This window comes from Pongo abelii, chromosome 6 (assembly GCF_028885655.2).
Source record: "Pongo abelii isolate AG06213 chromosome 6, NHGRI_mPonAbe1-v2.0_pri, whole genome shotgun sequence".
Taxonomy (NCBI): Eukaryota; Metazoa; Chordata; class Mammalia; order Primates; family Hominidae; genus Pongo; species Pongo abelii.
In genome coordinates this window covers 127,596,408-127,622,727 of record NC_071991.2, presented here as the reverse complement: position 1 = coordinate 127,622,727, position 26,320 = coordinate 127,596,408, and the positions used below count along the sequence as shown (strand labels likewise).

The following is a 26,320-nucleotide window of genomic DNA, read 5'->3' as shown; positions in this document are numbered from 1 at the left end:
GAGAATTTATTTCACAAGCTGCCTGGGTTGGCAAAATTCCAGAATTCATCAAACAGAAAGATAAGGATGATGATGATAATGATAAAAATGATTCTGCATAGTCTTTCTATAGTAACATAAAAGAAGTGCAATCTACATAGGACATTCCAGAGTTGGAACAGGCCGTCAACATTACCCAACATTGATTTACAACAGGGCCTTCCCAAGACCTGTAAAACCCAGTGACCTTCTATGTTTGATGTGGTTGTGTTTGGAAGCTGGACCTATGAAGGTTTCAGGCAGTGATCCTTTGTCTTAATTTCATAAAGGAAACTCGATATCTATAGAACCTGGGAAAGCTCCCAGAGAAAAAACCCCAATATTTCCAAACCCAAATAATAATAAAAATTACTAAACATCCAGCTAGTGTTTTTCTGTGATCTGTTGAGATCTTTGTTATTACATTTCATGAACAATCTGAAGCAAATAAGTCTATCACTTTAGGGAAAATGCTGAAGACCTGATTTATAAATGAATTTCCACCACTCTGTGAGAATAATTCTTTTTTGTTTGCTTGCTTGTTTGTTTTTGAGACAGAGTCTCACTCTGTCACCCAGGCTGGAATGCAGTGGTGTGATCGTGGCTCACTGCAGCCTCAACCTCCTGGGCTCAAGCTGTCTTCCCATCTCAGCCTCTTAAGTAGCTAGGACTATAGGCACGTGCCACCACACCTGGCTAATGTTTGTATTTTTTTGTAGAAACGGGGTCTTGCCCTTTTGCTCAGGCTGGTCTCAAACTCCTGGGCTCAAGCAGACTGCCCACCTTGGCCTCCCCAAATGCTGGGCTTACAGGTGTGTGAACCACCAGGCCCAGCTGAGAATAATTCTTTTATTTGTTTACTATTTTTTTTTATTTCACTTTAAGCTTCAGGATACATGTGCAGAACGTTCAGGTTTGTTGCATAGGTAAACATGTGCCAGCTGAGAATAATTCTAACACATACCAAGAGCTTCTACAGCCAGGTAAATAACTGAATGCTTTAATAGTCTCTTAGTTAATTCTCTTGATAAGTCATTGCAGATACTATCATTATTCTTTTAAAGGTAAGAAACTGAGGAGCCCAGAGGTTATCTCATGGGCCAAAGTCATATGTGTCGGTGAAAAAGTTGGTCCATTGCATGGCTTTCCACCACCTGTGACCCAGAATACAGAAGTGGCTATGGTCTGCTCCCTGCCTCCAGGGGGTTACAGTCCAATGAAGGGCTCTGGTGTCAACTGCACAACAGCTAATCCCAAATATATCCCTCATTCTGTCAGCTACTTCACAAAGATCTTCTTTTGGGACCCAAGAGAATTGGGTACAACACCTGGAGGGGGCTCGGAGAAACCCATCCTCCCCATTACTGCAAAAAAGAGAACTCAAGATATTTTTCCCCATTATTGATAGATTATACTTTTTCCATCCTCCTTGATGTCTTACTGGTGGAAAATTCCCTACAGACTGATTTGATGAGGTATGAAAGCCTTTCAAACTTAAATGTGCTTCAGAAATTTAAGTTGCTGCCAGGCACGGTGGCTCATGCCTGTAATCCCAGCACTTTGGGAGGCCAAGGCAGGAGGATCACTTGAGCCCAGGAGTTTGAGGCCAGTCTGGGCAACATGGAAAGACCCCATCTCTACAAAAGATTTTTTTTTTTAAATTAGCCTAGCTACTCCAGAAGCTGAGGTAGGAGAATTGCTTGAGCCTAGGAGGTCAAGGCTGCAGTGAGCTGTGGTTGTGCCACTGCACTCCAGTCTGAGTGACAGAGGGGAGATCCTGTCTCAAAATAAAAAATCTAGCCCACCTTTTTTACATGTTTTGAGGAAGTAAACAAAGAACACAAAGAATAAAGTTAAGAATAGTTTATAATACTATCTTCCCTAGCTTTCCCAATCTAGATAGGCTCCCCTACCACCCATCACTCTCCTGACAGCAGTCTGTTTTCTTTTATTTATCGCAGCTCTCCTCACCCAAATTAACTTCTTTATTTAGTTGTTTACTTGAGTACTTCCGGTCTTTCCAACTACAATGAAATTTCATGCAATAAAAGATTTTGTCTTCTTCTTTGCAATAATAAAATAACAAAACTGTCTCAAGAGCCAGGTGTGTCGGCTCGTGCCTGTAATCCCAGCATTTTGGGAGGCTGAGGTGGGAGGATCGCTTGAGCCCAGGAGTTTGAGGCTGCAGTGAGCTATGACTGCCCCACTGAACTCCAGCCTTGGTGACAGAGCCAGACCCTGCCTCTAAAAGAAGAAAAAAAAAAACAAAAAACTGTCTCTGGCACATAGTAGGTACTCAATAAATGCATGTTGAATAGTACAATTTTTGTTTAAAATTAGTATCTTTGTAAACATTTTTATAATTGGTTTTCAAGTCCATAGAAATAGATTAATTACAATCCATGGTTAGTAGCACACTCATCATTGATCTATGCATGGTCCTCTTTTTTTTTTTTTTTTTTTTTTTTTTTGAGACAGAGTCTCGCCCAGTCACCCAGTCTGGAGTGCAGTGGTGTGATCTCCACTCACTGCAAGCTCCACCTCCTGGGTTCACGCCATTCTCCTGCCTCAGCCTCCCGAGTAGCTGGGACTACAGGTGCCCGCCACCACACCCGGCTAATTTTCTTTTGTATTTTTTTTAGTAGAGACAGGGTTTCACCGTGTTAACCAGGATGGTCTTGATTTCCTGACCTTGTGATCTGCCTGCCTTGGCCTCCCAAAGTGCTGGGATTACAGGCGTGAGCCACCATGTCCAGCCGCATGGTCCTCTTTTAATTATTTATTTAGCTACTTAATTAGGTTTTTAAAAAAATCATCTAATAGGCTGAGTGCAGTGGCTCACACCTGTACTCCCAGCACTTTGGGAGGCCAAGGCAGGAGAATTACTTGAGGCCAAGAGTTCAAGACTGACCTAAGCTACACAGGGAGACCCTCATCTCTACTTTAAAAAAAAAAATCACGTAATAAACACCTGAAAAAACAGAATCTAAGACAAAAGCTAAGGTTCGTCCTCTAACCATAGGGCCCTGTCCCTCTCTCATCCTCTACCTCTCCCCATTTGAAGGAAACATCATTCAGGAATCCCAGGTTCTCCATTTCCCATTGTCTTAGTCTCCCTAGAAGCAGAACGCAAGATGGAGATTCTTATGCAAGTGATATGAAGGGGAGTGGTCTCAGGATGAGAGTGAGGAAAACAGGCGGGGCAGGAAAAAAAGCTAAGTAAGGATGACTTGCCTGAAATCATCTGGAGCTCTAGCCCAACACCATAGGAGCTCTGGAACATTTGTTGCGCCAAAGTGTTGATCCCACCTTGAAGCAAAGAGCTAGCTGTGTGTACGCCTGAGCCAGTCTGTCATGGGTGGACATTTGGGATGATGGTAAAAGAAAAGACAGGTGCACAGCCTCCTGGGTGAGGCAACCCCCATTTGGCCAAGAGCAATTCTTTAGAGAGGGATGTGGCCCTGAACATTGGCAGCCAATACTTAATAGCCACTGGGATCTGTGCACTCAGCCAGGAAGCAGGGTCTGGACATGTCCACTATGGCTTGCTTCTCTCTTTATATAGTTTCATCAAAATTTGTATATCTTCTATAAAAGTATGCATAAATTTTTTTTCAGGTGTTTGGATCTTTCTAGAAAGGAAATCATACTAAATTTTGTTTTGACTGTTGTATAATATCTCACTATGTGAATGTACCACACCTTTTTCACCCATTCTCCCACTGATGGTCTTCTGAGTTATTTTTAGGTTTTTACTATTGTGAACAATGTTGCTATGAACATTTTTGCCTATGTCTCCTGTTGTACGAGTGCAAGAATTTCTTGAGGCCATGCCTAGCATGGAATAGCTGGATCATAAGGTGTAAACTTGAGAAGATGTCAAACTGTTTTGTAAAGTAGTTTTACTAATTCAGCTGCCCACCAATAAGGTATGAGACTCTGCCATTCACATCCTCTCCAACTTTTTGATTTTTGTAAATTGAATGAGTATAAAATGGCATCTCATTGCAGTCTTGATTTGTGTGTCCTCAATCACTAATCACTAATCATCCTTTCATATGTTGATCAGATATATCTGCTTCTTTTTTTTTTTTTTTTTTTTTTTTTTTTGGAGACAGAGTCTTACTCTGTCACGAAGGCTGAAGTGCAGTGGTTTGATCATAACTCACTGCAGCCTCAAACTCCTGGGCTCAAGCAATCCTCCCACCTCAGCCTCCCAAGTAGCTGGGACTACAGGTGCACACCACCACACCCAGATAATCTTTTTCCTTTTCTTATAGAGACATTGGGGGCGGGGTCTTACTATGTTGCTGAAGCTGGTCTCAAACTCCTGGGCTCAAGTGATCCTTCCACCTCAGCTTCCTGAGTAGCTAAAACTATAGGCGCTTGCCACCACGCCCAGCTAATTTTTTATTTTTATTTTGTTTTTATTTTTGTTGAAACAATGATCTCACTTTGTTGCCCAGGTTGGTCTCTAACTCCTGGGCTCAGGCAATCTTCCCACCTCGGCCTCCCAGAGTGTTGGGATTACAGGCATGCGCCACCGTGCATGGCCTGTGCTTCCTCTTATGTGAAATGCTTGGTTATACCTTTGGTGCATTTTTCTATTGGGTTATCTGTGCTTTCTTTATTGATTTGTTGAAGTTCTTCATACGTTCTTTGTCTGTTGTTTGTGTTAGAAATATGGTGAACATCCTCTCCTGGCCTTTAACTTGTTTTCTCCATTTCTATAGTATCTTTTGATGAACAAAAGCTCTTAATTTCATTATAGTATCTGGCATTTATGTCTCGTTTAAGCAATCTTTCCCTTGGCCAGGTGTGGTGGCTCACACCTGTAATCCCAGCACTGTGGGAGACCAAGGTTGGAGGATTGCTTGAGGCCAGGAGTTCAAGACCAGCCTGAGCAACATAGCAAGGCCCCATCTTTCTATAGAAAGAAATAATAATAAAATTTTAAAATAAATCTTTCCCTTAAGGAATCTGAAGGATAATCTCAATCTGAGGGGAGTGATCACAATTAGGCCCAGGTTAGAGGCCAGTCACAGAGGCAAGCTTGGTTATGCTTACCGAGGCACAGCCCTATCTGAGGCAGTCCTGACCAGCCAGCACAAGTGGCCAGCTGGCTGACTGGCAGGTGTGCTCTGGCTATAGAACTGGATATATCATGCTATTAGAGCTGGGTGCTATTAAAAATTCTAATCATAGACTTTAATTAACTTTCCTTGCTCTGACGCCTGCTCACTAAGCAACCTTCTGATTATAATTTGGCTTCCCATGTATCTTGCCTACAGGGAGAGAATGTACTGCTCAGGCTGACGTGAGGATCCAATCCACTCACCGGTTACATGCCACGATGTAAATTAATAAATTCGCATTCTGATTTTATCATCTGCCTCATCTGAGGTCTGTAGGCGTGAGTCAGCATCCCCTAGTTTAATCAACATGAACACTGAGACTATCAAGCTTTTGAGCTGAAAAGCTAAGAATTAGACCCAGGACCAGAGTGAAATCACCAAGGTAACATTGCCCTGGAGGCCCCTTTGCCTGATGAAGGAGGACTTCTTACATGTCATGCGATACAGACAGGGATTAAAGTCGACTTCTGACATTATAAAGAGTTGCATATTCAAAACCATAGCTTGGTTCCATTCAGGTGAAGGCAAAGAATAGGAGATGATCATGAAACTCACATTGAATATTTATTGGCTTATAAGCACACACCAGATGCTGTACAAATCCTAGGCAGGAGGTTAAGATTTACAGACACGTTTGGAAAAAGCAAAAACACAAAAACAAAACAACAACAACAAAAGGACAGATGGTACGTGCTGAGGTGAAATGCAACAAGAGGCAGCTGGTTGATGAATTCTTGCTCTGCTTAGGAACTCGTGGTCCAGGATACAAAATAGACAGACACACACACACAAACACACACACACACACAAACCAGGACAAGGAAACACAGGATACACCAACAGCACAAACGGGAATGTGCCAGGGCGGTGAGATTATCCAGGCCAGAGGAGTGATTTAGGACCTGTAAGATGAGGCCTAGATCTTTGAAGTGAGTTCAAAAGGCAAAGAGGATGTGAGCCCATTAGGACAGATGGGGATAATTTCACCACCCTGCAATTTACATGGTCACTTCACCCAGCCTTCCTGGGCACAGTACCTACAGTGACACAGATCCCCTCCTGCCATCCTGGTCACACTGAATAACAAAGGGAGGAGAGGAGTAAGAACTGTAGTATCCAGAAATTCTCAGCACAGTGAAGGAAAGTGATCTTCTACTTTGTATTCAGGCCTAAAAAAGGAGGGGAGGGGCCCGGCACGGTGGCTCACACCTGTAATCCTGGCACTTTGGGAGGCCAAGGCGGGCAGATCACCTGAGATTGGGAGTTTGAGACCGGCCTGACCAACATGGAGAAACCCTGTCTCTACTAAAAATACAAAATTAGCTGGGCATGGTGGCATGCGCCTGTAATCCCAGCTACTTGGGAGGCTGAGGCAGGAGAATTGCTTGAATCCAGGAGGCAGAGGTTGTGGTGAGCCAACATCGAGCCATCATACTCCAGCCTGGGCAACAAGAGCGAAACTCTGTCTCAAAAAAAACAAAACAAAACAAAACAAAAAACAGGAGAGGAGGGAGGGAGAGACCTTCACTGATATCCCTACAAGATTTGCTGCTCAAAGGAAAATATTTTCCAGCAAGACTGCGAGAAATTAAAGGAAATTCTACATCATCTTTGAGACCCACCTGAAGACAAGCGGTGTCTCCCACAGTGCCGCCAGAGCAAGGTCACTGGCTTGGCTAGATGTGGATGAGGGTAGAGAATCATCTCAGATGTTCTTTGGTTCTAAAAATGAGGTAGAGAAAGACATGCCACCCAGGAAGGGGTGATGCTGAGTGCAGCTGCCCAGCCAGCAGGGTGGAAGCAGAAACAGACAAAAGGCTCATCAGAAACAGTGGGACCAAAATTGAGCAGGCTGGCAGAACCACTTCTTGCAGGGACACCGCCAGGACACATGACTCCAGGGAGCTGGCTGGAGAGGGGCAGATCTGTGTGCTCTACAAACCCAGAGGGCTCTGACTCACACAGGAAGGAATGAGCTCCTTTAACAATGGCCTCAGTGTGTGCACGTGTGGGTACAAATAAATGTAGACAGAGGGGGGCCATCCCCTAGTAGAGGTTGTCCCGCACATGCTCCATGATGGTCTTCAGCCCCATCCAGGTCTCCTCTGCAGTGGGGATGATCTGGTTAGCTGGCAGGAGGAAGCCATAGGTCCCGGCATCTCTCAACTCAAATGTGAATGCAAATTTGATGCCGTTGTCATACGCCCAGTCGATGCTGCTCCCACTAGCTGGATCTGTAAGTCGGAGGACAAAACACTCTTGAAGCCCAGTTCCCTCCTGGGTTAAATGGGAAGGGGCTAAGAGCTCTGCCTGCCTGGTGTTCCTTTAGGAATCCAGAGTTTGCTCCTCAAGTCATCAGTCCTATGACAAAATCATCAGCCTGATCCCTATGTCTCAGGCCATCCTGCATTGGCCTGAGGTGCACACTGGTCTCAAACCAAGAGATCTGAAACCCCTACTCCCACCTTATTACTAACACTGTGTCCGTCCTGTAAGTCCCTCAAAACCAATCTCTCCAAGATAGCCCCAATGATACTTGGATCCCAGAAGTCAGGTCTTTGTGCAGCTCGCTCCTACATTAATTAGGGCTGACCTCACTAGTGTAACTGACAGGATGCTGCAGAAATGAAGCCGTCTGACTTCCAAGGCCAGGTCATAAAAGACACTGTGGCTTCTGCCTTGCTGTCTCTTGGATTACTCACTCTGGATAAGCCAGCTGTCATGAGGTAAGGACATTCAAGCAGGCCTCTACAGAGACTCATGATAGTGAGGAACTGAGGTAGTGAATGAAAAATGCAAGCTGATATGGTTTGGCTGTGTCCCCACCCAAATCTCATCTTGAATTGTAGCTCCCATAATTCTCATGTGTTATGGGAGGGACCCAGTGGGAGATAATTGACTCATGGGAGTGGTTTCCCCCATACTGTTCTCGTGGTAGTGAATAAGTCTCATGAGATCTGATGGTTTCATAAGGGGAAACCCCTTTTGCTTAGTTCTCATTTGCTCTTTGCCCTGCTACCATGTAAGACATGCCTTTTGCCTTCTGCCATGATTGTGAGGCCTCACCAGCCACGTGGAACTGCGAGTCCATTAAATCTCTTTTTCTTTATAAATTACCCAGTCCTAGGTATGTCTTTATCAGCAGTGTGAAAATGGACTAATACACAAGCCTTAGGTTGACTGTGGCCCTGGAAGACATCTTGACTGCAGCCTCATGAAGGATCCTGAGCCAGAGCCATCTAGCTAAACCATTGAATTCCTGCTCTACAGAAACTGTAAGAAAATGTACGTTGACTGTTTTAAGCTGCTAAGTTTTAGGATTTTTTTTTAACATGGCAAGAGATAATGGATACAGGGAAGGGAGCACAGCCCTTCGGACTTACCTTTGCCAAAAGGCTTATGAAGGGCAAGAGGTCCATTTTTCTGCTTCTTACCAGTCAAACTCTACTAGCTCAGAAATTGCCTAAGAGTACAAAGCATAGATAATTTTTTCTTTTTTCTTTTTGAGACAAGGTCTCACTCTGTCACCCAGGCTGGAGTGCAGTGGCATAATCACAGCTTACTGCAGCCTTGACCTCCTAGGCTCAAGTGATCCTCCCACCTCATTCTCCCAAGTAGCTGGGACTACAGGCACATAGCACTATACCTGGCTAATTTATTTATTTGCAGAGATGGGGTCTTACTATGTTGCCCAGCTGGTGTCAAACTCCTGGACTCAAGTGATCATCCCACCTCAGCCTCCCAAGGTGCTGGGATTAAAGGTGTGAATCCCACGCCTGGCCTGGATGACATGAAATAATAAAACGATGTCAGTAGCAGCTACCATTTGTTGAGCATCTACCATGATCCAGGCATTATAACAGACCCTTCACACTTATGATCTCCTAATCTTTAAAAACTCAGTGAAGTAGGTTTTATTGTCCTTGTTTTACAGATGAGGAAATCCAAGCTCAGAATAGATAATTCACCTAAGGAAATACAGATAGAAAATGGCGGAGCTGCAATCTAAACCCAGGTCCATCTGATAATAAAGCCCAGGCTCTCCTCAACCAACCTCAGACCTAGTGAGTATATTAACAAGCCTGTTACATGGAAATATGGGTCCTTTGGCTTTTCCATGGTTCCTGAGAGCTGTGTGATTCCTGAATAGCATTTGTGATTTTTCTAGAGATGCTTCCAGTGAGACTCCGTGCTCCCTCCCTGTGTGGTTCCCATGGCCTTTCTTTACGTCAGGAAAATGCTGAATGAAAAGCAATGGTACCAGAAGTTTCTAGAAGTTACTTATATGGCAAGTGCAAGTATTTCAGAACACACTTGAGATTCAGGAAGGAGGCAAAAAGGCTTCTGCTGAGCAGTCAAAATGATGAAGTTTGTAAACTTCACTTTATTTGGGTCCCTGCTGAAAGTCTACCTACTCTAAAAACAACAACAACAACAACAAAATGGGAACACACTATTAATACTGTTCTGCACATGTATTTTTCAATTCACAATTGGTGAGTATTCCCTTTTAGCGCACATAGATCTACCTCATTCACTTAAGGGCTATGTAGTGCTGCATTTTGGTGCTCACAGTGGTGAACGCACCAAATGTGTATTTATCCTGCATTCTCTAGGTGGACATTTTAGACACTTACAAAGGTTGGGGCTCAGAAAGTGATACCCCAAAGACTGATGTTTTGACATGCTGGGGGCCCTCAGAAGCCGCCCCCAAATCAAGGTCCCTCTAACTGCTTGTTCCCCATACCTGCCCCACCACCAAGCACAGGGAGGGACTGTCTGTCTTTGGAATTTCCTCATCCGACCGAGAAAGCATCTTTCCAAAAGAAATGCAATTGTCTTAAACACCCTCCCTAGAGGTCTCATCAAATAACCAAGAAAGATAAACCACCAGAAGAGATGAGACTGGGAATCATCACCACACCCAGACAGACTTCATCTATTCTTCTGAGGGCAGCTCTGGAGAGATTGCCTGGAGGACTTTATCTGCTTAATAAAACAACCTTTGTTCCTGTGCAGCTCCTCCCCTCACCTTCCTGTAATGTCTGCCTCCCACCTCCCCAGTCCATACATCTCCTCCCTCCTGTATGAAAAAGGGTATACAAGCTTCTGTGCCCATTGGGTTATTGGGAAATCATTCTCTTGTGATTCCCCTGTGCCATGCACACTAAAATAAAATTTTGTATGCCTTTTCTCCTATCGATCTGCCTTTGGTCAGTTGATTTTTCAGTGAACCTTCAGAAGGCAAAGGGGAAGTTTTCCCTTGGCCCCTATACACGTCTTTTGTGACTATAGATAATGCTGTCATGAACACCCTTTCTTCCCCCATGTCTGATGGGTAACGCACCAACATTGTAACAAAATTGGAGGAAGGCATATGTCACACATGAGCGTGAAAACCCAATCACCACGCTTATGAACTACAAAAAGTACGTGAAACTGCTTTATCCACGAGTCAGATGAACCCAAAGAACTTGTTTCCAAGCCCTTCCTGGAGCAGAAGCAGTGAAGAGGAGGGGAAAGGGTTGCTAGAGGCTGTTGGCCTGAAGCAATACAAGCTACTGCGACAGTCTGGCAGGAGAAAGGAGACACAAAACTCTACAAAGCAAGCACAAGAATTAAAGAAGCAAAACAGGCCAGGACCATTTAGCAGAAGGTCCAAACAGTCCAAGATGGCAGAGTAGGCCTTTAGCATATACGAACTGGGGTTGAGAAGTCCACTTAACCATGAAGAAAGGGGCTTAAATCACTTTTCCATGCTGTTTTAGAAGGCAGAAGAGTGTAAATCCATTTTAGAATTATTTTCCTCTAAAATGGCAATCTAGGAAAAGGTCCAGCACTTGAAAGGACAAACGTTGACTGTGTATGTAGCACACACCATAACCTATGGTGTTGGATAGAGTGCTATTACACAAAAATTGATTGCTTTTTTTGAAAAACAAGGACAGACAAGGCCTATAAAGAATATGGAAGATGGGCTCTTAGAAAAGGTGGACATTTTGACCGGGCGCTGTGGCTCACGCCTGTAATCCCAGCACTTTGAGAGGCTGAGGCGGGCGGATCACCTGAGGTCGGGAGTTCAAGACCAGACTGACCAACATGGAGAAACCCCGTCTCTACTAAAAATACAAAAATTAGCTGGGCGTGGGGCACATGCCTATAATCCCAGTGACTCGGGAGGCTGAGGCAGGAGAATCGCTTGAACCCGGGAGGCAGAGGTTGTGATGAGTGGAGATTATGCCATTGCACTCCAGCCTGGGCAACAAGAGCGAAATGAAACTGCATTTCCAAAAAAAAAAAAAAGAAAAGAAAAGGTAGAAATTTTATGTCTCCTGGACAGCCCTCAGGAGAGCCTTCCTCCTCTTCTGTTGGAGCAATCTGATAAGTATCTCCCGGTTTTGGCAGTTTATACTGTGGAGGAGAGAGAAGAATGTGTCTGATGCAGGAGGACAAGGCCATTATTTAAGCTGGTGTTTGACCCAAAGGCCGGGACCCTGGTGACCCCCAAAGATCTTTGGAGAGGACGTCCTCAGAGGGCACCTACCAAGTCTCTTTTAACTGTCTTTGGCTCCTCACTCCGTTCTAATTAAGCAGAGGATGCAGAAACTCTCCAGGTGTGTCGTCTGAAGAGTTCCCACTTAGCAACACTAATATTGAGAAACCATGAATTATTAATGGATTGTTGCTGCAATTAGCAACACAAACACCAATATCATCTGATGGCATCTGAAACAGAGACAAGACTGTTGAGATGGAGTCCAGAGGACGGCCCGGGGGGGGTGGATGGAGAATCTTCCTAAAAGAGGGGGTTTGAAGCGAAGCCAGTTGAGAGTGAGTCAAGTTGGAGGGGAGAGTCGGCGGAGAATTGAAGAGGAAAGAAATGGCAGCGAGTTTGCAGGGGTTCTGAGGGTGGATCAACTATTGAGACACTATTATAGAAAAGCTAATAGAGGGGAAAGAAGGGTGAGGTGGCTCACGCCTGTAACCCCAGCACTTTGGGAGGCTGAGACAGGCAGATTGCTTGAGCCCAGGAGTTTGAGAACAGCCTGAGCAATGGAGTGAGACCCCTTTCTCTACAAAAAAAAAAAAAATTAGCTGGGCATGTTGGTGTATGCCTGTACTACCAGCTACTCAGGAGGCTGAAGTGGGAGGATCACCTGAGTCTGGGGAAGTTGAGGCTGCAGTGAGCCGAGATTGCACCAGTGCACTCCAGACTGGACCAGAGAGTGAGACCCTGTCTCATAAAATTTAGAGAAATGAAAGGAGGGCAGCACCTTAAGGGGGATCAGAGTTGCGCCTTCCATGTTTATACAGCCATGCATCATTTCACAATGGAGGTATGTTTTCATCACCATGCAATGTACTTACACAAACCTAGATGGTATAGCCTACTACACACCTAGACTATATGGCGTAGCCTATTGCTCCTAGGCTACAAGCCTGCACAGCATGTTACTGTACTGAACACTGTTGACAGTTGTAACACAATGGTGAGTATTTGTCTGTCTAAACAAATCTAAACATACGAAAGGTACAATAGGCCAGGTGCACTGGCTCGTGCCTGTCATCTCAACACTTTGGGAAGCTGACAAGAGAGGATTGCTCGAGCCCAGATAAAGATCCCTTCAGGTATTTTCTTCTCACAGTCTACAAGATATGTTCAGCCATGAGGCGCTCACCTCCATCTCATCCTTTCCATCCTCTCGCATGCAAGCCCTATATTCAATACTCTTTCAACCTTCTATCTCTCTTCATAGATGCTACCCCCCAAATCCCACCACTCTTTTACCTTCAATTTTTTTTTTTTTTTTTTTTTGAGACAGAGTTTTGCTCTTGTAGCCCAGGCTGGAGTGCAACCTCTGCCTCCCAGGTTCAAGCGATTCTCCTGACTCAGCCTTCCAAGTAGCTGGGATTACAGGCGCACACCACAATGCCCAGCTAAAGTACTTTAGTAGAGACGGGGTTTCACCATGTTGGCGAGGCTGGTCTCAAACTCCTGACCTCAGGTGATCCACCCGCCTCGGCCTCCCAAAGTGGGAGGATTACAGGCGTGAGCCACCGCGCCCAGCCTCAACACCAACTTTAAACCCCAACCAACGCTCATGCTCTGATCTAATTAAAAGTTCTCTCACCATGTTTCACCACCTTACTTCCACTCCCATAAAGGGAGCCCCAGATTAGTTTATAAATGGCAGCGCATCAAAAAACCCTCCCTCCAAGCAGGATATGCCATCATTAAGGGATATCATAATGATACCCACTCTCTCCCACCTAAAAGAGTTGTAGAGGCTACCCCCTTGCCATTGCGCACATCCTCCCAACAAACAGAATTAGTTGCCCTAAGAGCACTAACCCTAGCAAAAAACACACAAGTTAATTTATACACTGATTCTAAACATGCTTATAACATCATCCATTCCAATGCCCAAATTTGGAGCGAGCAGGGCTATCTCACGGCTGAGGGAACTCCTATCATTAATGGAAAACTAATCCATCATCTGAAGGCAGCTTTACTTCCAGAAAAGGTTGCAGTTATTCATTGCAAAGGACATCAATCACATTTCTTTAGGGAACCGTGAGGCTGACTATTGAGCAAAACACGTCTCAACCAATCATCCAATTCCCCAATACCTACTTCCCCTCATACAACATATCCCCTCCTTTTATCCTAAACACCAAATATAGCAACTAGTTATGGCGGAGGCACAATTCAAACCCCCATACTGGTTCACACAAAACAAATTAGTCCCACCTAACCCTGAAAAAACAACTCTTTTATGAGATATTCACAATCTCTTCCACAGTAGCCACTTACCTCTACAACATTTCATAAGTTCTCATATACACATAACCCCAGATATAAAGGAACAGTTAAAAGCCATTTCCCATCAATGCTCTATTTGCCACAAATCGTCACCCTATTCCAACACTAAACCCCCTTCTTTCCCAACCTTTCGAGCCAGGGGACACCTTTCAGGACAAGACTGGCAAATTAATTTTACCCATATGCCCCAGAAAACAAGGTTCAATTTCTTTTAGTTCTAGCTAATACCTTTTCGGGATGGGTGGAGGCTTTTTCCATTCAACAATCGAATTTCTATTGTCGCCTCCAAATTAATAACACAAATCATCCCCAGGTTCAGGGTGCCTCTTTCTTTTCAATCTGATAATGGCCCTGAGTTCATTTATCAAATTACTCAAACACTTGCACAGGCCCTACTAATCACCTGGAAGCCACACATCCCCTATCACCCTCAATCTTAAGGAAAGGGTAAAAAAATGAATAACATTCTAAAAAACACCCTCACCAAGTACTCACTCCAAACACATACAAACTGGGTTACATTTTTACCTTTGGCCCTTCTAAAAATTAAGGCACTCCCACCTAAACCTCCAATGCTCAGCCCCTTTAAACTCACGTCCGAAAGACCACTCACACCTTTCGTTCCACCTCAGAGTCAAGCCCTGCCTCTACCAACCCCTCTCGTTTCCCCTCTTCTACATACCATCCGCCATTTTATTTGGGAATATGCTAACAAATGCCTGCCGCAACCCGTAACTGACTCCTCTAATCCCTTCCTACAGCCAGGAGACTGGGTTCTGGTAAAAGATCCCAGTCCTACCCCCAATTCCCCCCCTCACACCTAAATGGAAGGGACCTTACCAGATCATCCTTCCAATACCCACGGCAGCAAAACTCCAAGGACTCCCCAGCTGGTTTCATTATGCTTCTCTCAAGAAAACAGACTTCCCTTTACCACATACCCAAACAACCAAGTCTAAAATCCCTTCAGCCTTCTCTTATGTCTCCATAGGACCCACTTCCCTTTACCTCACCCGAATCCTGAAGAAAAAGGAAGAGAAATCCATATAAGCCGCTTACATCTTTCTCTCCCAAACTTTCATCGCTTCCTAACCAACCTCATTACAGCCCTTCAGTGGTACCCCTACAGAATTCCCATTATACATCCTGAACAGCTCCTTACTGTGCTATGGGACCTATGGCTTCAAGGAATTTTCCAGGACTTTACTCCTACCCAAATAACTTTTTTCTCTTTTTCTTGTTTCTTTCAATATAAATTCCCTAATCACATCAACCTCACCTATACAACCACTCCTAACTGCTCTCAAACTAGAACTCTCTATAAACCTTACATGATCCCTCTTGCTGCAAGCTAACTGTTCCTTGCTCCGGAATGCTGAATATGCTTATCGCTGTCTTCCTCAGCTTACACAGCTCTTCCTACAACCCTTCATGACCTTTTACCAGGAAACATAACCCTAATTTATAAATTCCAAAAAGGAGCTTCCTTTTTCAGAAAAGTTGACACCCTGGTCAGCGATGATCCTGCTTCCAGGGCCAATCAGGCCAACAAATTATTTCAAACCTATTACAACTCCCTACAACATCTCAAGCCCCAAGGCCCTCCCATTAAAGGGCCCATAACTAAACACACCCCCATTTTACAACAAGCCTCACTTTGCTTTTCAGCCTCTAAGGAAAATTTCCCTGTAGGGTCCTTAACACCTAACCAACACAACTGCACTTATTATTATTAAACACCCCTCTGACCGCCAAACTAACGAAGTTGACTACCAAGGATCACCAGAAGCAAACAGAGCATTTTTGCAACTGGCTCTTTTCACAGCCTCTCCCTCAACCAATGCCTCCAGCCCAACTTGTGTTGTCCCTGGTGCCCACCTTTTTCCATGGTTGGATATCAATAGTGCAACATCCGACTGCATTATTGTGTAAAAAATAACTCTTTCTGTATCTCTACCATAGGGGGTGTCTCCCTGGCTTCCTCCTTGTCCACTCGGAGTAATGAACCACAGGAAAGAAAAAACACCCCATCTTTAATTCACTTGTTTTCTTTCCATATCTCCACCTGTATTTACAACGAAGGCTTGTTCTTTTGGTGTGGCACCAACACATATCTTTGTCTCCCGACCAACTAAACTGGAACCTGTGCCCTAGTTTATCTTTCTCCCTCCATTAAACTAGTTCCTCCTAATCAACCTTTACCCATTCCATCTGTCCAATAGGTTTTAAAAAAGAGGGCCATCCACGTCATTCCTTTGATGGAGGCCTTAGGTGTAACCTCTATACTTGGATTGGGAGCAGGCAGATTGGCCACGTCTTTAACATACTTTAAAAAACTCTTTCAACAGAACTACAGGGTTCTTTAAAAAATATAGCCCGAAGCCTTATAAAAGCCCAAGACCAACTAGACTCCTCAGCTGTGGTCCTTCAAAATAAATGGGGATTAAATCTTATAACACCTGAAAAAGGGGGCCTCTGCCTCTCATTGGGTAAGAATCAGGCCTAGTAAGAAACACTGCTGAAAAACTTTTAAAAGGGGCTAAAAAGCTAAAGGAATAGCAAAACAACCAAATAAATTCTTGTTATGATTTGGAAACAAAATCGTAACACAGGTCATCCCATTCCTGGGCTCTCTCCTAATAATATGCCTAGGACTAATGTTCTTACCCTGCCTAATCAACCTTTTTCAAAGATATTTAACTGACAGAACCCTGCCCATCTCACAGACTACTACCCAAAAACATCTACAGAGAGTGTTACTCCTACAGTCAATCCGAGACCAAAAAACTCTCTGTGCCCCCCTCAGCAGGAAGTAGCCAAAAAGAACATGCTGCCCTTAATCCTTTTATAACTATAAGGTCTGGATTGACAGAGCAGGAGCATCACCATCTTGGGCAAACACTGCCATTTTAAGTTCCCCTTGATTAAAAACTAGCCCCAAACATCAGCCTAATGGGTAATGTCAGCATGACCAGAAACATTCCAACTCTAAGATAAACCTCCCCTCTGACCAAAAACATGCCAACCCCAAGATAATCTCCCCTCTGACCAGAGATATTCCAACCCAGGAAATAAAACTCTCCTTCACACAGAAACATTCCGAGCCTGCAATAAGCTCTCCCTCCCTAAACCCTTAAATACCGTTAGTCTGTAAGAGAGAACACTCCTGACTGAAATCAGCCAGAAGCCCCTCTCAGGTTTATTCCCAGAATAAACCTGTCTTTGACTGCTAAGCTGCTTTTTGTGTTTCTTTCCTCCTTCTTTAACTCTTACAAGAAGAGGGCTTGTGCTGGAAAACTCCTCCTTATAATAACCATCAGATCTCATGAGATTTACTCACTATCATGAGAACAGCACGAGAAAGACCTGCCCCCATGATTCAATTACCTCCCACCAGGTCCCTCCCACATCATGTGGGAATTCAAGATGAGATCTGGGTGGGGACACAGCCAAACCATATCAGATGGGGTCTTGCTATGTTGTCCAGGCTCAATGTTTGTCCATCTCCTTTAGGAAGATGAGGGAGTCTCCCCCAACTCCACTACCACCATCAGTTTACCAATTGAAAGGTGGGTTTCCCTTGAAAATGGAGGGATAGGCATGAGGAATTTTTGATATGATGTTGATGAAGGGGACTGCATGCAACAGCTGTCACGACACAGGCGTGATGTAGTTCACTCTATTACCAACAACAAAAACAATCAGATGACAAGTAAGTCTAACTTACAGCTCTCCTCCCATTCCATTTCAAGTTTCCTCTCAAAGTGCTTTCTAAATAACTCATAAATAAGCGAGTACTTACAGACAGTGGTGCAGGTGGGACCCACTTGGTACTCAGTGCCCGACACAGAAGCCAGAGCTTTGGCTGCACGCCTCGCCACCTTGTCCTGGGAAGGGAGAATCCGTGGAGTGAGAAAAAATGGATCCTGAAGCTTGACCTCCCTCAGCTGTTCTGCTCTGGGATGGTTTGGAAGATTCTTGGCCCCTCCCCTGATTTCCTTTCTGCTCCCTTGTTTCCCCTTCACCCAGTGCCAAGGCCCAACTGTAAACTGAGGGAGGTGGCATGGTTCCTTCAACTCCTTCTCCCACCACACCCCCAGTTCTTGACTCCCAGTTTGGGGGAGGAGATGAGGAGGGAAGTGGAAGCCTGTGCATTATGTACTCAGATTGAAAGAGATGGGGGTTCTGGGGCTGCTCACTGACCCACTAGGAATCTAGTAAAAGCACCGCCTTCTTCACCTATCCTGAGAAGGGAGACATCATGCACACATGAGGGAGGGCCAAGTATGCTCAAGAGAAAGCTCTCAAAGAGTTGGGTGTTGCAGAGTGGAGGAGGAGAAGGACCACCATAGGTGGATGATCCCTGTGTAGAGTGCCTGCCTGAGAGGCTGGGTGGGGTTAGGGGAGCAGAATCAAGCCCGCACTTTGCCATGAGCCTGGGAGGGGCTACATCTGCCCGAGGTTTAAGGGCTGGCTGTGAGCCTGGGCAGCCACCTGCAGTCACCCTCCAGATGCCAGGCCTGCTCCTGATGGCCCACGTTCTGGATGAGACACAGAGCACCCCAGGCCGTGGCCTTCGCCCTCCTTAAACTCTTCCTTCACTAGAGTGAGGATCTCTCCCCCTTGCCCACCCAGGTGCCACCCACAGTCCTTGGCAAGCAGTGGGTCCACCATACATGGCAGTCAGAAAAACAAGGGAGAAGGAAAGGCGGGGCAAGCATGGTTCTGGGAACTCATAGCAGACACAGAAATAAAGGGCACTGTTTTCCTGTCCCCAGCAGATGACAGCATATCCCAAAGGGCAGGGAGAGAAGACTGCACCTTCAATGAAACATGCCTAGGCTCCTGGACCCTCCCTACAAAGCTGCAGAGCTACCATCTTAGCAGCGCCAGGAGGGTCAGGCAGGCCCCAGGCTGGGTGGGAGGCAGCTGTGACTCACCAGTTCCTCGGCATCTGGGGCCTTTTTGACTGAGTACCCATATGGATACATCAGCAGCTGCGAGTAGCTGTGCAGGTCGATGAAGCACTTGAAATTCCCATGTTTTTGGATGAAATCTACCACTGATTTCACCTCCACTTCTGAATTGGCGTGGGGTCCATGGTACACTTCGGAGCAAGGGTTGTCGCTGGCTCCCTTTCCTGTTGGGGATAGCCCAAGAAGAAACATTAACTCATAGTCCAAGAACACAGAAATGCAAGACGCTCCACCTAGAGAAGGGCCGAAGGTATTGGGAATGGGCAGGCCACGGCGAGATGGCCCAGAGCACCTAGTCCACGGTGGGTGTGGACTGCAGAGAAGGCATGGAAAGGGAGGGTTGGATGTTGGGTCTGCTACAGCTGAGGAGAAATATTGTTGGAGTTGACCTTGCCTTGTACCAACAGCAGTTGTCATAAATAATTAATATCACCCTTGAGAATGAGTTGTAATTAATAAGTAGACTAGATAATTAATATGAATACCAATAAATAATGAAAATGACTCCATTTATTCTGGTGTCAACTTATTCTCTGGTTCAGATCTTAAAGGCCAAGTGTGCCAGAAATAATCAATTGTTGTGGCTAAAATATCTTGATTATTTGACAGGTATTTAGAAACACTGCCATCTGTATTACTTCATAATATAGTTCCCTCGGGTTTCTAGGGTGTGTGTGTGCACACGTGCATATGTGTGTGTGTGTGTGTGTGTGTATGAGTGTGACTGAAACCACCCCAGTGGTGGGAATATCTGACTTAACTTTGAAGCTCTGAGTTCCCACATTTGTATCAGTTCCTTTCCCACAGTCATTATTTTCCCCCACTGGTTTGTGTGGCATTTCTATACAAGTAAAAGAAGTACATTAAAAACAAACCATCAGGGCCAGGCACAGTGCCTCATGCCTATAATCCCAGTACTTTGAGAGGCTGAGGTGGAAGGATCACTTAATCCCAGAAGTTCAAGACCAGTCTGGGCAACATGGCAAAACCCTATCTTCACAAAAAAATACAAAAATTAGTTCGGCATTGTGGCATGTGCCTATAGTCCCAGCTACTCGGGAGGCTGGGGTGGGAGGATCACTTAAACCCAGGATGTTGAGGCTGCAGTGAGCCGTGATCATGCCACTGCACTCCAGCCTGGATGACAGAGCACGACCGTGTCTCAACAAAACCAAACAAACAAACAACCCATCAGTACAGCCATGGGACAGTGAAAGAGAACTGTCTGGATTTGGAATTGGAAGGTGAGTTTAGATCAGAACTCTGTTCACCCACGTCATCTTGAGATTGTCTCTGAGCTTCCACCGTCTCATTTCAGATCATAAAATTCATTCGCTAGGTGAGAAGAATAAATATGATAAATACTGGAAGGTACTTAGTACACAGTCAGCACTTTTGTGGAGGGTGGTTTCTAAATCGCTGGCACTCAGAGCCCAGGTCTCCTAATTCTCTTTCCCTTTTCATGACAGCCAGCTGCTAAGGTTCATATCTACACATCTAAGGGTACTGGAGTGGAATTTTCACAGCACGGTCTTGCCCATTGGGGTGACAGTGCTAATTCCTCTCTTCTGAGTTGCTGCCAGGAGTCCTTCCGCCTGCTCACAACTTGCCCAGGCAGGGCTGGTAGGGTCAGGGATAAGGAAGGTTCCCCGTTTTGTATGTCTTAGAAGAGAGTGTTTTTAAAATATTAGCGTAGATGGCAATCTCAATGTAAGATGCTCTGTCCCACCATTCTCTCAGGAAGACAGACATTACTATCATTCCCTTTCAAAATCACAAAAATATATTTTAAAAAACAACAAACAGGCCGGATGCGATGGCTCATGCCTGTAATCCCAGCACTTTGGGAGGCTGAGGCGGGCAGATGACCTGAGTTCAGGAGTTCAAGACCAGCCTGGCCAACATGGCAAAACCCTGTCTCTACTAAAAATACAAAAATTAGCTGGGCATGGTGGCACACACCTGTCATCCCAGGAGGCTGAAGCAGGAGAATCACTTGAACCCGGGAGGCGGAGGTTGCAGTGAGAGTGAGCCAAGATCCTGCCACTGCACTCCAGCCTGGGCGATGGAGCAAGACTCTGTCTCAAAAAAAAAAAAAAAAAAAAAAAAAAAATGCTGGGCTAGGTGGCCATGGCTATACTCCCAGCACTTTGGAAGGCTGAGGCAGGTGGATCATGAGGTCAGGAGATCAAAACCATCCTGGCCAACATGGTGAAACCCCATCTCTACTAAAAAAAAAAAATACAAAAAATAGCCGGGCCTGGTGGCGTGCACCTGCAGTCCCAGCTACTCAGGAGGCTAAGGCAGGAGAATCACTTGAACCCAGGAGGCAGAGGTCGCAGTGAGCCAAGATCGCGCCACTGCACTCCAGCCTGGGTGACAGAGTGAGATTCCATCTCAAAACAGCAACAACAAACAAAACACTAAGTCAGAGCCTAAGGAGTGCTCCTCAGTCTCTCAGTGACACTGCAACGGAACCAAAGTGGAAACGGGCTCCATCCTGGCCAGCTCAGAGCACTGGTAGACCAGGCGAGCCCAGGGACAGCAGGATTTGAGAACTGTGTCCCCCCCACCTACCTGCAAAACTAGCGTTCCAGTTTCTATTTGGGTCAGCACCAATGCAGGAGCTTCCAGGATTTCGGGACCGCGTCTTCCTCCATAATCGGTTCTGAAAAAGCCACCAAGGAGCGGACAAACAACCAGAGGCAGATCAGATCACCGAAGAGGGCTAGGGTGAAGATGACATGCCGGCAGGGCAGGCTGCTTGCAGTTTTGCCAGGAGGGCCCTGGGGATCCTAGTCCTCATTGAGCAGTCGTCTCTCCTCCCGCAGACAGAGGAGTATTTCCCCTTCTGGCTCTGAGAGAAGGACTTCTTCCAAATGTACTGATGAGACCTTTATATGCTAGAACCAGTCAGATACCGCCTGAATCCACTGAATAATTTTTGGCTTTGGCAGAAGTGGGCAAATGGACACTATATGCCTCGATGATAATAGATGTAGCTGGAAGCACACAGCCCCTGTTTCTTGCTTGCCTAAAAAATTCCCCTGAATCCAATCAAGCTCTAGACCTGGCCGTCTATAAACAGGAAATACAGGGGATAAGGGAACAAACTAAATGGCATAACAAAGAAGCCATCAGCCAAATTCAGAATGTAAGACACTGTACAAGACAAATTACTTGGCTTCTCCCCTAAATGAGTGAGACTTTTAAAAGGTGTGTGTGGGTGCTGTTGTAGAATAAAGAGACTGCAGAGACACAGCACCAGGTGCATGCGCAGACCTTGTTGGGTCCTCACTTGAACAAATTGACTCTTAAAAACACTTTTTTTTTTTAGACGGAGTCTTGCTCTGTCGCCCAGGCTGGAGTGCAGTGGCGCCATCTTGGCTCACTGCAAGCTCCGCCTCCCAGGTTCACGCCATTCTCCTGGCTTAGCTTCCCTAGTAGCTGGGACTACAGGCACCCATCACCACACCCAGCTAATTTGTTTGTATTTTTAATAGAGATATGGTTTCACCATGTTAGCCAGGATGGTCTCGATCTCCTGACCTCATGATCTGCCCACCTCGGCCTCCCGAAGTGCTGGGATTACAGGCGTGAGCCACCGCGCCTGGACTTGGCCTCTATTTTTAAGATAATTGGGGGTGTTAGATGATATTAAAGAACTTCCATTATTCCTTTAAAAGTGATAGTAGTGCCATAAGGTTTTTTAATTTTTTTTTTCTATCGTCAGTTAGAGATGCATACTAAAGTAGTTTAGGGTGAAATAACATAATGTGTTGAATATGTTTTAAACACGTCAGGAAAAAAAAATGTGTGGGAGGGCAAGAGATGAAAAGAAGATTGGTAAAATGTTGGTCATTGTTAAGACCATGATAGGGAGTTCATTAGACTATTTTCTCTAAGAAAAAATATCCCCTGGTGATTCTCAGCTCTGAGGATGACTAGAAGATGAAATCCCAAGGAAGCTCATAAGGTGCACATTTGTGGAAATTCTCTCCAAGGTCAGACAATTAGTGGCAAAGCAAGGAATTCAACAGTCTGCAAGCCCAGCCCATTTGGGAATACTCACTTGAGTTTGAGTATACACATATCCATCAGGATTGGCCACAGGCAACAAGAAAATATCCATTTTCTCCAAGATGGAGGTGATAGCTGGATCCCTCTGGTAATCAGATGCAATCTAAGCAGAGACAATATGCTTGTCAGCTATCCCATCGCAGGATGGGCCATTAGGGCTGAACCATGTATCTTCTCAAGATGCCCGGCAACCAGCTAGAATGAATGCTCCTAGAGCAGCATCCACCCTCAACAGCCTCCCTGCCACCCTCAGAGGCTCTGCTCTCTGCAAAGCCGTCTGAGCCCTTCAAAGCCTGGAGAGACACGGCTGCTTGGGCACATGGCTGCTAATGGCATCAACTGCAGTGAGTCCTGGGGTACGTGCTTTATTCCTTCCTTCCAGGAGGAGGGAGCCACAGATAGTAATAGTTTTTAGGAATTTGAACCTCCAATGAAGAAGGAGGGAAGATGTGTCCTCCACATGCACCCCTCCTCCCCTCCCAGCAGTCTTTCTTTCTTTCTCTCTTTCTTTCTTTCTTTCTTTCTTTCTTTCTTTTTCTTTCTTTCTTTCTTTCTCTTTCTTTCTTTCTCTCTCTCTCTTTCTTTCCTTCTTTCCTTCTTTCTTTCTTTCTCTCTCTCTCTCTCTCTCTCTCTCTGACAGAGTCTTGCTCTGTTGTCCAGGCTGGAGTGCTGTGGCGTGATCTCGGCTCACCGCAACCTCCGCCTCCTGGGTTCAAGGGATTCTCCTGCCTCAGCCTCCTGAGTAGCTGCCCTCCCAGCAGCCTTTCTAGGAGATGGAGATGGCGTGAGGTCCCCGAGGGCCTATGGGGCCTCGTCTGGGTGTTGCTCTGCTCCCTTTCTGCGGAGTGGACTGCACTCCGAGGCTCAGGCCCACCTCTGCTATATATCAGCTTGCGCACCACCAGGAACGCAATCATTTGACCGCAGTGAGCTGACCAAGGGGTTTTGACCATTTGCTTCTCCAATCTGAAAAGGCCCCCAGCCGACTGGGTCTTAGCAGAGAACCCTCCCACCTCGTGCCCCAGGCCGAGCCACATGGCATGCTTCAGGGGCACCCCGGCACCATCAGCATTCCTGGCTAATATCACGCGACATGACCTTCCTTGCCGTCCAGATTGCAGTGGCCTGGGAGATCCACTCTCGGGAATGGATGCCTGCATTCAGCCAAACGGCCGGCCGCCGCGCGCCTTTCCCAGTGCTGAACTGCAGAAGGGAGAAAAGGCTCGAAAATGACCGCCTGTCCGCATCTCTGCTCACTTCTCCTCTCTCCAGCTCTCTCCCATTCATTTAATTCATTTAAGATAATTCAGAGACCAAATGTTCCTAAGGGCACCATCTATTTATCGAGCTTATCCGTGACCTGGAAGCTTAATTGGTTGGCTGCGGGGCCAAGCTGCAGCTCCAGGCAGCCTGAACCTCTCCAGCATTAGGAGCAAATGGGAGGGGAAACAATCGTTACTGTGTTTTATGATGCCGGTGCCATTAGAGATAATGTTATGTCTCTTGAAAGACCTCAAATGGTATCCCAACAGCGAGAGACATAAGGGTACACAAACCAGGCTGTTTCCGTCGACATGATAAATGAATTTGGTTTTAAACTAAGAAGAAGGGGGGCTCGCTACAGCTCTTTGTAAATGGCAGCCATGAATCCTGGCTCCCGCCTTTGCCATAGTGTTGGGCCCCCTTGGGTCAGAGCTTGGTCCTAATGAAGCCAGCGTCTCCAGCAGATTGGCAAAATATTTAAATGTAATTATCCAGCTCCGTGGCAGGTCTCCTCTCCCACTGGTAATTTGCTTAGTGCTATAAGCCTGAGTTCTTTGGGACTTATACGAAGCTGAGGGTTTGGCAAATTCTTAGCACCATCAGTGTTCCACGGGTTATATGCCCAAATTCCTTCTTATTCATTCAACTGGATTTTTATGTAATTTATGTCATTATCATAGCTTCTACCTCCTTTGCCAATACAGTCTGGAATCTATTAGAAATATTTGGAAATTAGGCTTTGTGCAGCCAAAGATCAGAGGCTGGGCTTAAAATTACACCAACCCTCAAATTCACTTCCTAGGTTGATTTTCCAATAAGTACCCGCTGAAAGCAGAATAGAAGTCAGGCCCACCCCAACTTGTCCTGCTATTTACAGAGGTGAGAATGAAAGTAAAAGACTGTCCCATCTGAGAGCTTTCTGAAATACTAACCGCCTCCCTTTGATCCTGTCTTTCAGCCAAAACTTGGAATGGGATGTGCTCCTTCTAACTCCCCCTACATTAGACAAAAGGAAGGGACTCTGTCAGACCAAGTTCCAGCCCAGGTACAATGTGTCCTGACCTCGCTTTCCTCCCTGAAGTCAAGGAGTTCAAAAAGCTGCCCTTTTCAGAGGTCTGAGGCTGAGTCCTGGGCATGAGGACCCAGGAGACCCTTCCAAGTGCATGCGGCCTCACCTTCAGTACATACATCGGCCGGTTTTCAAACGAACGTCCAATCTTCACCCTCCTCGCCAGGTCGGGAAAGTCTGCGGCAATGTTGTCCATCTCGTGGTAAATCTGAAGCATGAAAGAGTAAATCCAGGGACACTTTAAAAATCTGCTCAGCTCTGGCTGGATATCTGTGATTTACTTTGTTGATCTTAACTATCTCTTCCGGGACCCTAATCTTGGAATTGACCATATTATCGGCATGGAAACGCTGATTATGAGACCTGCCTGAATAGTCCTTTTCTACAGTTTTCTAGAGAGTAGCACACTTGTTTGTTCACAAAATTGTAGTCCACTAAACTAGAGTAGAGAGGCTTTTGCAATGTTGCTCTAACACTGTGTCCTTTGTCACTGTACTAGACTGGACAGTCAAAGACAAGGGGCCAGGCACAGTGACTCATGCCTGTGATCCCAGCAATTTGGGAGACTGAGGTGAGAGGATTGCTTGAGGCCAGGAGTTTGAGACAGCCTGGGCAACATAGTGAGACCTCATCTCTACAAGAAACATTTAAAAATAAAAATAGTTCATAAAAAATACGGAAGAGGGAAGAAAAAAAAGAAATTTTAAAATTTAAGAATAATAATAATAAAATAAAAACAAGCCAAGTGCAGTGGCTCATGCCTGTAATCCCAACACTTTGGGAGGCCAAGGTGGGAGAATCACTTGAGCCCAGGAGTTCGAGACCAGCCTGGGCAACGTAAGGAGACCCCCCCAGCTCTACAAATAATGAAACAAAAAAAAATAGCCAGCTGCGGTGGCATGTATCTGTGGTCCCAGCTACTCAGGAAGCTCAGGTGGGAGAATTGTTCAAGCCT

The 26,320-nt window shown here is 45.6% G+C and overlaps 1 protein-coding gene and 1 non-coding gene across 2 annotated transcripts in view; both read right to left on the bottom strand.

The window, feature by feature from the left end:
* Positions 1–5,698: 5,698 nt before the first annotated feature.
* CPA4 (carboxypeptidase A4) overlaps positions 5,699–26,320 on the bottom strand; it is a 37,384-nt gene continuing 16,762 nt past the window's right edge. Inside the window, exons 5-11 of the mRNA XM_024250340.3 lie at positions 25,472–25,573; positions 24,132–24,236; positions 23,026–23,136; positions 21,531–21,621; positions 18,918–19,117; positions 17,780–17,864; positions 5,699–7,387 (exon numbers count right to left, since the gene is read on the bottom strand). Of these exons, the coding sequence (XP_024106108.1) occupies positions 7,200–7,387; positions 17,780–17,864; positions 18,918–19,117; positions 21,531–21,621; positions 23,026–23,136; positions 24,132–24,236; positions 25,472–25,573 (882 nt within the window). The 3' untranslated portion in view covers positions 5,699–7,199. The remainder of the gene's footprint in view (positions 7,388–17,779; positions 17,865–18,917; positions 19,118–21,530; positions 21,622–23,025; positions 23,137–24,131; positions 24,237–25,471; positions 25,574–26,320) is intronic.
* LOC112134521 (small nucleolar RNA U13) lies at positions 10,482–10,585 on the bottom strand. The gene has a single exon (XR_002915936.1). It is a non-coding gene; the product is annotated as a small nucleolar RNA U13 (small nucleolar RNA).